The sequence below is a fragment of the Lactuca sativa genome, chromosome 5 (genome assembly GCF_002870075.4).
Source record: "Lactuca sativa cultivar Salinas chromosome 5, Lsat_Salinas_v11, whole genome shotgun sequence".
NCBI classification, from domain to species: domain Eukaryota; kingdom Viridiplantae; phylum Streptophyta; class Magnoliopsida; order Asterales; family Asteraceae; genus Lactuca; species Lactuca sativa.
The window spans coordinates 339824935-339837964 of NC_056627.2; the positions used below are offsets into that span (position 1 = coordinate 339824935).

The 13030-nt window shown below is 32.6% G+C and overlaps 1 protein-coding gene across 1 annotated transcript; it reads right to left on the reverse strand.

The window, feature by feature from the left end:
- Positions 1-6425: 6425 nt before the first annotated feature.
- On the reverse strand, positions 6426-9386 carry LOC111897050 (ras-related protein RABE1c). The gene is made up of 9 exons (XM_023893024.2): positions 9171-9386; positions 8865-9010; positions 7646-7718; positions 7461-7561; positions 7290-7355; positions 7095-7192; positions 6927-6989; positions 6742-6834; positions 6426-6664 (listed from the first exon to the last, which is right to left on the reverse strand). Exons 2-9 carry the CDS (start codon positions 8935-8937, stop codon positions 6581-6583), a joined length of 651 nt encoding a protein of 216 aa, XP_023748792.1. The 5' UTR covers positions 8938-9010; positions 9171-9386; the 3' UTR covers positions 6426-6580.
- Positions 9387-13030: the final 3644 nt, after the last annotated feature.

Consider the following 13030-nt stretch of genomic DNA (forward strand, 5'->3'; position numbering starts at 1 on the left):
ATATGTTATTAGACATAGATAAGGATTAAGTACTTAATGAGTTAAGTACTAGAAGAGAAAGATTAAAAGATCTTTTAATGAGATAAAGAAATAGATTGTCCATGGGACATGTGTTATGTGATGATTCATATAACAAAGGTAGAGATGAAGAGATAGAAGTTCCTTCGGGGACAAAAGATAGAGGTTCCTTTAGGGAAAAAAGACGGAGGTTCCTTCCGGGACAAGATATAGAGATTCTTTCAGGAATAAGAGTATGGTTCCTTCTGGAACAAGAGTAAGGTTCCTTCAGGGATAATATCATGGTTCCTATAGGAACAAGAGTATGGTTCCTACGGGAACAAGAGTATGATCCCTACAGAAACAAGAGTATGGTCCTCACCGGAATAAGAGTATGGTTCCTTTGGGATCAAGAGTATAGTTCTTATGGGGAGATGAGTATGGTTCCTTTGGGAGTAAGAGTATGATTCCTTTGGGAATGAGATTATGTCCCTAATAGGAAAGAGATGATGGTTCCCTTGAGGAATATAGATAGATGATTCTTTCAAGAATCTAAATTGAGTATGACTAGAGAAACTATAGAAAGGTTCCTTAAGAGGAACAAGATAAGAGAGTTCTTTGTAAGAACTTCGAGTAATGAATTTGTGAAGGAGTCAAGAGAAAAAAGAAAAATTAAGGATCCAATATGGATCATAAGAGAGAGGAGTAAGATTGTGTGAGTGTGTCTAGTAATGAAAGTGGGATGTTGTTCCCTTAAAGTAGGTTATGAGATGTGATCGATTAGTCTAGATGAGAATAATGTGTTGAGACACTAGAGATGAGAAAGGGTAGAGTCTGGAAAGAACGGAGAAGAGATCGAGACAGAGACAGAGTTAAAGTATGTATAGAGTATGAGAAGAGCCTGTTAAATGGCTAAGAGGAGAGATAGAAATAGCGAAAGAAGTAGAGTATGAGAATATCTTGTTAAGAGGCTAAGAGAAGTTTATAGGAAACAGGCTATATGATGGAGATAGATTAGAATGAGAAGAATAGTAGTTTACGCTATTAGAGAAAGGGATCAGATAATAGAGTATGAGACAGATAAGAAAGATGAAAGAACAAAAAGATAGAATAATAACTTATATTGCATAGATTTTATCTTTTGTAGGTTTAGGTTGTAGCAGCCATGGTACCAGAAGAAAAGACAGGAGCACAAGAAAGATTTAGATAGTAGGTTGATATTATGTATTTTCCTTGTTGTTCCAATTTTTATATAAGAATTTATTATTAACCCTAGATTTGTCCTGGGAAGTAAAGGTTTTAATTAGAGTAGAATTTTGCAGATGTAGATAAAACTCTGATAATTCCCATAGTTTAGATGTTAGAGAATTTGGGTTGTTATAATTGGTATCAGAGCCATAGTTTAAGTGAATCAGGTTTGGGTGTATCCATTCCTAGTATTAAACTATGGAAGGTAGATGAGAAGAAGAGATATGAGTTGGTTTTGGGATAAACCATTTTAGAAGATTATGGTAAACTGATGAAGACATGTGAAGATAAAGAACCTGAGTAGTTAAAAATTAATATATTTACCAACCTTGAAGGTTTGGGTCCAAAATGTTAGAAAAAAATGTTATTTGGCGAAATGACAAGAATGGGTTCTCTAGTTAAAGAGATGTCAAGAGTATGTATAAAGAATGTATGTGGTATCTGATAGGTTTTGAACAAAAGAACATCCTATGTGCTCATGCAAAACCCTAAAGCTTGGATCTAGGTTTCTCTATTGTACATGCAATTCATCCAAGACTTGTAACCCTATATCTAGCATACATAATTCAAAATTATCATAATAAGAACAGATCTAGATGATTACCTCTTTCAATTGGCTTGATTCTTCTTGATTCTTGAGCTTAGAGTCACAAGTGTAACTCCTCTAATGGCTTAAAAACACCACAAGCAAGAAGGCAACTTATGAGAGAGGAGAGAGGATGCTAAATTCGGCCCTAGGGATCTCTTGGAATACTAGTGGCCGAAAATTGCATGTAGGGGTCTCTATTTATACTGTAGGCTGCTAGGGTTTCAGGTAAAACTCTAATGGACAACTTAATCACCAAGCAACCCATGGAACCTTCTAGAATAAGACCTATGGACGAAATTTTGATGGATCACCATCATAGTTTCGTTCCCCCTTTGATCCATTGGGTTTCCCAGCCCAAAACTCAACTATCACACATTTGACAGTTTAAGCCCCTTTATTTAGTTAATCTCTTTTAGTCACCAAATTAATTCCTAATTAATTTATGACCAATATTAATTAAATAATATGATTTCTCCTTTAATATATTATTCTTGTAATATATTAATAAATCATAATATCCTCTATCTCACTAAATTACCTTGTCAAGTTGCTTTGGTGAAGGCAACCCAAAGGGACCATGCACAATTGGGTCAAGTACATACCAAATATAGTTATGGGCTTAGACACTAATCCAACGGTATCATGAAAGAAAAATGCGATAGAAATGGTGTGTCCTGGTAGATGGACACTAGATAAAGTATGTATCCCAAAGAGAAGAGTTAGTAGATATTTAGAAAGAATGGGGACGGAAATAGGAATAGAAAAAGATAAAGATATAAATTGGGATAGAAATTTGTAAGAGGGTCGGTATACCCAAAGAAAAAAAAAGAAATATAAAGAGAGTCTATCTTGTAAAGAGTAAGAGAGTAAAGAAGAGTACTTATGAGTAGTATAGTAGATTTGGCATTGCTTGCGAGAAAGTAACCATACATAAAAGAGAAAGTCAATTGCTATATGGAAAGTGTATGAGATGTGTAGAGTAGAACTTGCACCATGTTGTTAGATGTTATAGAGATATCACTGACTAGAGATAGATTAAAACAGAAAGAAGATAGATATGAGGATAAAGAGAAAGTGGTGCAACAAGTGTCATGATGGATACTTAAGAGAGAGAGAAAGATGGTAGAAATGATCCCTTGTAGTTGTGTTAAGATCTAAGGAACATGAGAAAACGTTATGAGGAAGTAAAATATGTAGAGTAAGTTCACACTTTGACAGTATGCTTACAAGAAATAAAGAAGAGGAGGTGTAGCTCCAAGTGTGAGAAAATATGGACCTGTAAAAGTATGTAGATGAATGTGTATGTTATAGCAGTGTAGTTGCGAGTAATTGTTATAGAAAGAAGAAATATATACCATATGTGTAATAAGGGAAAATTAGAAAGAAAGTAAGAAGTTGCACAGAGAAGTGGAAAGATAGTGGACTCATGAGAAGAGTCTAAGACTGGATGTAGAAAAATAGTAAGAGAATAAGATGGATAGGTGTCATCTAGAGATGAAAAGTTAGAAACATTGAGAGTGTGTAACTTGATGGGTTTTGAGCATTACAACAATCCTATGGTGTACATGCAACCCTAATTGCTTTGGATCTAAGTTTTTCTCTATTGAACATGCAAATACAAACTCCAAAGCAATAACCATATGGCTAGCATACAATTTTCGAAATCTATGTATAAACTAGGGTTAGATGATTACCACACTTGTTATATTGTAATAACAAGAACAATCCTTGCTTGATCTTGACTCTTGAAAGCCTAGTGCCCCAAGTGTAGCACCTCTAATGGAGTCACAAACACCCAATGCAAAGAATGACTTAGGAGAGGTATGAAAATCGGCCAGGTTATGTATCATATGCATAGCGCCAATTTTCCTATGTAGAGGTCCTTTAAATAGTTGTGGTTGCTAGGGTTTTTAGGTGTAAACCCTAATACCTTACTCATGCACCAAGCATCCCATGGACTCCTTCCTTAGAGCCCTTGGACGAAATCTATAGGGTCTCCCTATAGGATTTCGTCCACTCCACTCTATGGAGTCCATCAGCCCAGTTATGCAACTATCAACGATTTGCACAACCAGTCCCTCTATTATTAATCAGTTCCTTTAATCCTAAAATTAATATCAAATTAGTTTCTGATTAATCACTAATTAATAACATGATTTCCAAATAATACATTAACCTTATAATATATTAATAAAATCATTCTGAGTACCAATTTATTATTCATATAATAAATCCTACTCTCTCTTCACTTGTCATCCTATCAAGTTGCATGAGTAAAGGCAACCCAAAAGGACCATGCTCATAATCAAATCAAGTACATACCAAATATAGTTATGGGCTTAGACACCTAATCCAACATAACTTCCCAAAGTAAGAAAATAGTAAGTGTGTGAAATACATCATTTAGATGTATCAAGTATAGAGCAGGAAAGAAGAAGATAGAAAGTCATAACAGTTGGCTTGCGAGCAACTAATTTTCATGATTGAAAATTGGGTTATGAGAAAAAAGACAGAAAAGTTGTGAATCAATTGATGAAGTGGTAAATTTGAAACAGGATAAGTATGATGTCCATGCAATGTATGCAATGTATAGGTGTTGTAGACGCATGGTACTTATTGTGGTTCAAGGGACCAGAACATATTATAACTTTTTACTTACATCAAGGGAACCAACTCGTGGGCAACCTACATTTTTAGTCCTATTTACTTGTTTTAGCGGGTTTGAGTGACACATAGACAAAACTTAGGGCCCATCTTTCTTATGTTCATCATCTTCCTCCGTGTAAGATAAGAAATGATTTTAATGAAAAAGATTAAAACCCTTTAATTGCAACTTTAAGTTAAACCAAGTCCATCTTCTTCTTTATACTTTTGTCACACCCTTTTTTGAAAACCCACTGCCAATTTTTAAAAACAAAATCAAAAATCAACCACCATAAAAGTAGAGTAATTTTGTTGATTTTTTGTGATTATAACTAATTTTAGTCCTCAAATTCAATACCAAAACATGTCAGCAATGGAGGTGGATCTAGAACAGAATCACAACGTAGACGATGATCCTTTCCTTTGATTTGTTGATTACTTGATATCTGTATTATTCCCAACAGATGACGAAGATGTAGTTGATGAAGAATCTTGTAGACTTGTTTGGAGCTACGTTGTTGTCGGACTATCAAAACCTGTAAAGCTTATTCAAGCAGAGTCACTCTCGCTATTCTCCTCTCTGAACTATCGTACGTTCTTTGGAACAAATTTTTGGAGTTTTGGTTTCAATTTTTGTTTCTAGCTGGATTCTAGATATGTTTTTAGTTCACATGATTGAAGAAACTATAAATGTGAACCATCATTGTCAACCGAAAGAAAAGCACATTTCTTTAACAAACAAATCACTGTTGTGTAAAATTGGGGGTGTTGGATGTGCATTTTCAAGGTTTTGAATGTTATTATCTCGTTATTAAATTAATCATCATACTCTGCCAATCAATCAACAAAATGTTTTGGGCAGTTTAAAGTTAAAGAGGTTTTCAAATATGGGTTTGCTTTCTTTCTTGTTTCATCGCATGGGTTTGTTTCACATTTTGTTGTGATTCAATTTTTTTGGGGAATAAAGGAGATGAGCAACAGATTTGGAAAGGGAAAAAAAGGAGATGTGCAACAATAGGAGGAGACCCGGATGGATTTGAGAAGAGCAAACCGGGGAAAAAGGTGGGGAAGAAGGTGAATAGTAGTGGGTTTATGTGGGTTAAGAGATAACTGGTCAAATAAATATGTGTGGCAAAGGATAACCGAATGACCCCTTCATTTTGTGCAAAATGACATAATCGACCTGGGAAAAATGACTTGGTTCACTCATAAAGCCACGAAAATAATTTAGGGACTAAATAGACCAACCCTAGAAAATTCATAAGGCATTTGTGTCATTTTCCCTTTATTTTATTTGTAAAAAAAATAAAATAAAATATAATAGTAAAAATTCCCAAAAACTAATCACCAAACATACAAGTTGACATGAACAAATGGCTCAACTTTTCATTATAACATAATATCTAAATGTTATACAGTATGTTATAAATAGGTGGTGTTTTCTTAATAACTGAATACCAACCGTATGTCAATTAAAATGTGCCGAGAGTTTAACATGTCAAGTTCGCTTCTCCTAAAAGAATGATGATATGTTTCTATAAATATAAGTGATGCTTAATTTGCACTAACAAATGACATATTTCACTTGTATCGCTTTTTGTTGATGATACGATTTTGTTTGCAAACAAGGATGAAGTTGAAATTAAATAAATGCAAGAAATAACAGTATACTTTTAACTATTTGCTTATTATAGCATCCTGCTTTCATTTCTTTAATATGGCATTGTAGTTTCATTTTTTTAAAGCATTCGCTTAAAAAAAATCAACCAAGGGAATTGTATTCTCAAATTCCTCTTATTAGAACATTATACATTCAAAAAACAATGTTGAAATAGCAAGAAATGAAAGTAGGATGTTGTAATAGAGTGATTAACGGATTAAAAAAAATTGTAATTTCTTGCATTTAATTCTAAACTTATAAGATATAATAATAAACCCAACCGAAAAGTGAAAGAAAAAGATTATAAAGAAGCATATCCTGCAAGAAGGAATCCAGAACCTATGTTTCACACATGCCACTAACACAATTTTTAAAAAAAAAAAGAATAGCAGATAAGTTGAAAATTACAAAATACCCCCTCACACTTAGTTTTTCCATCTACTTTAAGACCCACAGCAAGCTGACTTCTGTGCAGCTTCACCATTCCCACCTCCCCCATCTGCTTGGTTTATCTTAATTGTCGTTGGCTATAAATATTACCAAAAAAAAAATTGTTTATATAACTGTGTTTAAAAAAAAAAAAATTGTTACTTCATGGATTTACCTCAGCCTTGGTATCAGTGTCTGAAAGCCTTTGCTTGATATCCTTTGCAATCGAAAAGAAAACTTGCTCCACGTTTAGATTTGTTTTTGCACTCTGTATAAAACACGCAATTTGTTACCATAAATATATAAAATAATAATAATAATAAATTGTTTTTATTTATCTTATTAATTTGGTTTACTTACGGTTTCAAAGAATTTAATGCCATACTCATCTGCAAGTGCTTGGCCTTTTGCGGTAGGCACGGCCTATCAATAAAAGATTAAAACATCTCACATCTTTTTCTTTTTTTCATATTTTTTAATTTTAAAGTAAATAAAAATAATAACAAAATAGTAAAAAGTCAAAAATACCCTTTTGCTTTCATCCATATCAGCCTTGTTTCCGACCAAGATCTTGTTCACATTGTCGGAGGCGTGTTGTTCGATGTTGCGAATCCAGTTTCTTATGTCTGCCATGATATAAATGAGGGCAAATTTGTAAAAAGTTATAAATTCAAAATATGTTAAGTTGATTCTTTCTGTATTAAGTCAAAAAGAAAACCTTACTATTGAAAGATGACTCATCGGTGACATCATACACCAACAAAATGCCCATGGCTCCTCGGTAGTAAGCTGAAATTTTGTACAACAAAATTAAATATTAAAAAGCAATATAATAAGTTAATTTAGCATAATTAACTCATTAAAAAAAAAGTGAAAGAAAATATAATATAATACCAGTTGTGATTGTTCGGAATCGTTCTTGACCAGCTGTGTCCCAAATTTGGAGTTTGATACGTTTGCCATCAAGTTCAATGGTTCTTATCTTAAAGTCAATGCTGTAAGTCAAAATTATTTTGTAATTATTAATTGTCAAAAAACAAATTATTAATGAAAAAATTAATAGATGAAGTTGAACTCACCCAATGGTAGTGATAAAACTAGTAGTGAAAGAACCATCAGAAAAACGCAAAAGAAGGCAACTCTTCCCCACACCTGTAAAGAAAGTAAAATAATGTTTTAGGCCAATGATTACAACAGTTAAAAGTTTAGAATAATATTTTACACTTAAATAAGATAAATATACATATTCTTATACTAACAACCAAAAATTAACAGGTTTGAAAGGGGGAAGATGAGGGTGAAGGTTTTTTTTGTCAATTTACTAAAGATGCAAATTTGCGAATAAATAATGAAATATTAAAGATTGTATCTAGAATTTTAACTCTTTAATGATTTTACTTAAAAAAGAAAAAAACTGCGGATGTTGTATCATTCCTTCTAGGGTTCTTCAAACCATATCTACTATAATGCATGAACTTGTATTTAACTTGAACCTAGTAACGTGGAACAAAATGACATTTACTATGAAAAATTTGTTGCTAAAAACATATAATGTTATATTGTAATCCTTGGAGATTGGGAGTTCAAATTTCCTAAATACATGGAGACTACAATGACCTTTTTCTAGTAGATTCTCCTAATGTGATATTGTATCTATCGAACCATTTCAGGTTTCAATGAACTATAGGACTTCACATCAATGTATGAAAACAATGATATTAGTTTCCATATCTTCTATTTCTCTCCATTTCTGATAAAGTAACAATTACGTTCCACATTCATGGCAATCATATGAAAGGAAAGGACAGTTTTTAACATCACATGCTCTCTCTTTCCCCCTCTCTATGGATAAACGACAAGACCAACAAGATATGAATGTTCTTAATGCACTCTCACAACACGCTTAACATCTTTACTTCCTATTAACGTCCCTAATCACTATCATTCACTGAAGTATTAGTCTGGTTTGAAGATTGAGAATAGACTTGCTAACACACAAGAAACACTTTTATGATGCATAAAGGCTTCATGAAACAGTAAACTGATCGTCCAATTGTCTTCATGGAAACAGTACAATCGGCACTCCATGTATAACAAAACCAGACACCGGATTCACGATTAAATGCTCCGTATTAACCTAGATCCGTACGGGAACGACCTTCAAAACCCCTAATACCATTGATTTTCAGCTTCTAGAGACTGACAACTAGTGTTGACGATCCTCAAACAGCTACTAATTAATCAATTTCAATATCCTACATAAACGATCTATTGTTACGAAACATAGTAAAGACGTACCGCTATCGCCGATCAAAAGGAGCTTAATGAGGTAATCATAATCTGCCCTTGCCCTTGCCGGTGGAGCGGCCATTGAAGAGTCGAAAGAGAGTCGAAGAAAAAGCCCTAAAAATAGCGTATATATAAATATATACACACACTTATACCTGCATACCAATCAAATTCAAAAGTCACCGATTAGAATCAAAAACTAAACAAGTGATTTTAAACTAATTACTCCATTAATCGAACACAAACCAGATCAGAAACAAGCAATAGATCGGCCATGGAAGATCAGAAGAGAGAGAGAGAGAGAGAAATTATTACCAGATACAAAAGGAATATTTCAGTTTACACCCCCTGCGATGATGGTGGGCTAAGATGCGCCACTTCCTCCTTCTTCTCTATTTTTTAGGTGCTTCTATTTTGTTAATGGTGCGCTGGTTACCTCCCGGCGCAATCTAGCAAAGATGGGGAAAGAGAGGAGCGAATGAACGAATGAATGTTGACGCGCACAAAGATCAACCTGTAGACAGTTGTCGGTTTCTAAAGGAAAAGAAGTGGCTGACCATGGTAACAACGGTGTGCCAGCGACGTAGTGAAATAAACTTCTGTCGCTGACCTGGAGATGGTTGATTGATCAGAGAATTATTTTTATTTTTTATTTGGACACCAACCTATCCAACTCATAATGTGAACACCTAACTTCACTTTTTTACTTGAAATAACATCATTTTTTTTAGTATGTCCACCATAATTTATTTCCTTGGTTTTATGTAAATTATTAATTTTCATAATTGAATTAACATAATTTACCTTTTAAAAAAGTAACATTGTTTCAAGATAATTAACTATTCAACAAATGTGTTTTGTAGTTTTATCCTAATTTTATAACGTTATTTCTATAGGTGAATAGACAATGTATTACGTGGTTTATAATAAACTTCTTTATCTTTATATCTATATTTATGAATTTTTAAAATCTGGTTAGCTTAGATCTTGATGTTTCCTAGTAATCATTAACAATCTTTTCTGGATCACATTCATTGTATTGGCTCATTGGATATTTTTGGATATTTTAAGCCGATCTTTTTATTTGGACAATGAGGATGATATTTCTAAGCAATTAATGTTGATAAAATGCATATCAACACATATCAAGATCTGATGCTTAAAGATTATAGTGGGTGAAGAAAAACAATCTAGGTCATATTATTTTTCAGAATTAAACGGAAAAAAAAAAAAAAAAAAAAAAAAAAAAACAACTCCCAAACTCCAATCTATATTTGAAAATCTAATTTCAGTTTTCGTAATTGTTTCGTTACATTTTCACTATAACGAGTGATTTGATCAATAATGATCATTTAGATTCCTTTATGAATCAAAATTTCTATCAACAATTATATTAATAGCATAGTCAAGAAAATTTTGGACATTGCATTGTTATTTATTTTCAAATTATAATACGTGTAACCTTCGGTTAGCAAACGTAATGTTATTTATTTTAAAACTAAGACACATAGCCTTCGGTTAGCAAACATAATTTTATTTATTTTCAAACTAACAAACATAGAATATATTTTTTATGTAATTAACTCAATAATTAGGTGTCATAACTGCTAACCTTACTGTTTTAATATATTGAAATTAATATTAAAATCACAATAGAAAGAACTTATAATGATATATTTAGTTTACACAAAATTCAACTTTTATATTATAGTTATTCAAGAACTTATATACGGTAGTCGAAACAAATGAGGATAAACTATAAATATGATAACCAACATAATTTAAAATAACAAACTAGCAATTTAAAAGGTCAAATAATGTTTCTCTATATTTGGATTCCTCTAAAAACTTTATCTATAAATGAAATAGACACTAGAGTTGGTTCTTTTCATAATATATTCTCCATTCATTTATTATTATATATGGTACATTGGGGTCGCTTTATGTGGCGAAAGTTTTATTTACTAAATCATTCATGCCTTTATTATATATAAAACCAATAATTGGAATGGATTTTCTTTCTTTTCAATGTTTTGTGGTACAACTGTTTAGATGCGATTGCAAGAACAATGAGGAATATACTAAAACCCTTACCAGCGAATAATGGCCCACAAGTTTCCTAATTATACTGACACGTGGCAGTAACTTCAATGATCTAATGGTTGGTGAATGAATAGCAAATGTGTCTGATTACATCCTTCAAGTTTGTAAATCGTATTAGGCTGCTGGGGTATTAGGCTAATCAGTCTTTTCATATTAATTTATTGTTATTCTATGTGTAATGTTATTCGCCATATTATATCATTTCAACTACGAAATGGTCACCGCACCATATGCCAAAATAATTTTCATATCATTTTTTTTGAGTTTTAATTGTTTTATTTCATTTTTTATTTTTTTGATAATTTTAAAAAGAAATTAAATAATTTTATAAAAAAAAACAGTTTTATAAAACATAACATGAAAATAAATTACATAATCTTTTTTTTCTTATAAGTACACTACTCGTCATCATCGTATATATTCAAGTATTGTCGAAGTTGTTCATGTTTTTGTGTGACATGAATATCAACGATTTGATGCAAATATTCATCATTCCATTTATCACAAACCAAACAGTCTTTATTTGTTTCAAGTTGAAACAACCTCAAGAACCTGTCTTTAGGGGTAAGTGACATATCCAGACATCATTCCAAAATCTAGTAGACCTTCAATTTCCAATGTTTTTTCTCCTACAAGAATGAAGAACCAAGCCCCTTTCGTGCATAACATTCATTGATTTCACAATTTTGGGTCGTACATGATGCCTATGTATCCGAGGATAAAAATTTGAACCCCTGCAACGTCACCATAAATCGCAACTATGAGATTTACCCACAAGGCATTTTGTTCATGTACGCACCTCCATATCCACTTTTCAAGAAGGGAAAATTTAAAGGCTTCAAGACGATCAATACCTAAACATCCTTTAGATTTTAAAGCAAGAACTGAATTACAAGCAATCCATGGAATTTTTCTACCAGTGTGATCACTACCCCAAAACAAATTGGATCGAGGATATTCAAGTTTCGTTTTAAATTGAATCGACATCAGGAATAAGGATAAGTATAAATACCAAGAGATCCCACACCGAAGATAGTTACACCGAGCGACCACCAATGGAGAACAGGTTTGCTTTCCATCTAGATAACATGTTCTTGAATTTAGCGATAATAGGGTTCCAACTTTTCAAGCTAGACATACAACAACCAAGTTGAAGACCGATGTAAGAAAAAGGGAGTTGATCTGCTCGACATCCTGTAAAACTGGCAAAGCTACGAACTTCTTCACAATCTACCACCACACCATATAAATTAGACTTATGCAAATTAATCTTTAACCCAAAAACACATTAGAAGCATTGTAATAATTGCACAAGAGCTCTAATATTATCTCGACTCCGGTCACCGAGAAATAAAATATCATCTGCATATAGAAGATGAGAGACTTGCAAAGAGCCAACCAAAGCACTATGAAAATAATCAGTAGCCATTGCATCCTCTATCACTATATGAAGGGCCTCAATAACTAGAACAAAAAGAAAGGGGGAAGAGGGTCGCCTTGGAGGAGCCCTCTCTCAATCACAAATTACGCAGAATGACTTCTGTTAACTAAGACTTAGTCGGATTTAAATAGCCATGGATCCACCATCTCCACTTGTCTCCAAATCCCAAGAAAAAGCATAACACACTCTAAAAAATCCCAAGAAACTGAATCAAAGGTCTTTTCAAATTTCACTTTAAAAACCATAAGTTTTTTATTCGCTTTTTGTACCAATCCAACATTTCATTAACTATGAGGGGACCATCCAAAATTTGGCGACCCTTGATAAACGTCATTTGTCCGCGGCTAACAACAAAATCAATAACACAAGAAAGAAAGTTGGCTAGCACCTTGGCAACGATTTTTGTACCGTGCTCCAATAAGATTGATTAGAAAGAAGTTATATAAAGTAGTCAAAACAAATAAGGATATAAACTATAAATATGATAAATAATCTAATTTATAATAATAAACTAACTATTTTACTATTTATAATGCCAAATAATGTTTATATTTGGATTCCTCTAAAAACTTTATCTATATATGAAAATTGTTTCTTTTCTATGATATATTCTCAATTATTTATTATCATA

Excerpts from the sequence above, each read along its gene's own strand:
- LOC111897050 (XM_023893024.2), bottom strand. The coding sequence starts at position 8,937 with ATGGCCGCTCCACCGGCAAGGGCAAGGGCAGATTATGATTACCTCATT. Across the intron at positions 6,990-7,094 it reads ATATGGATGAAAGCAAAAGG|GCCGTGCCTACCGCAAAAGG; the intron begins GTATTTTTGACT and ends TTTTATTGATAG. Across the intron at positions 6,835-6,926 it reads GCATTAAATTCTTTGAAACC|AGTGCAAAAACAAATCTAAA; the intron begins GTAAGTAAACCA and ends TGTTTTATACAG.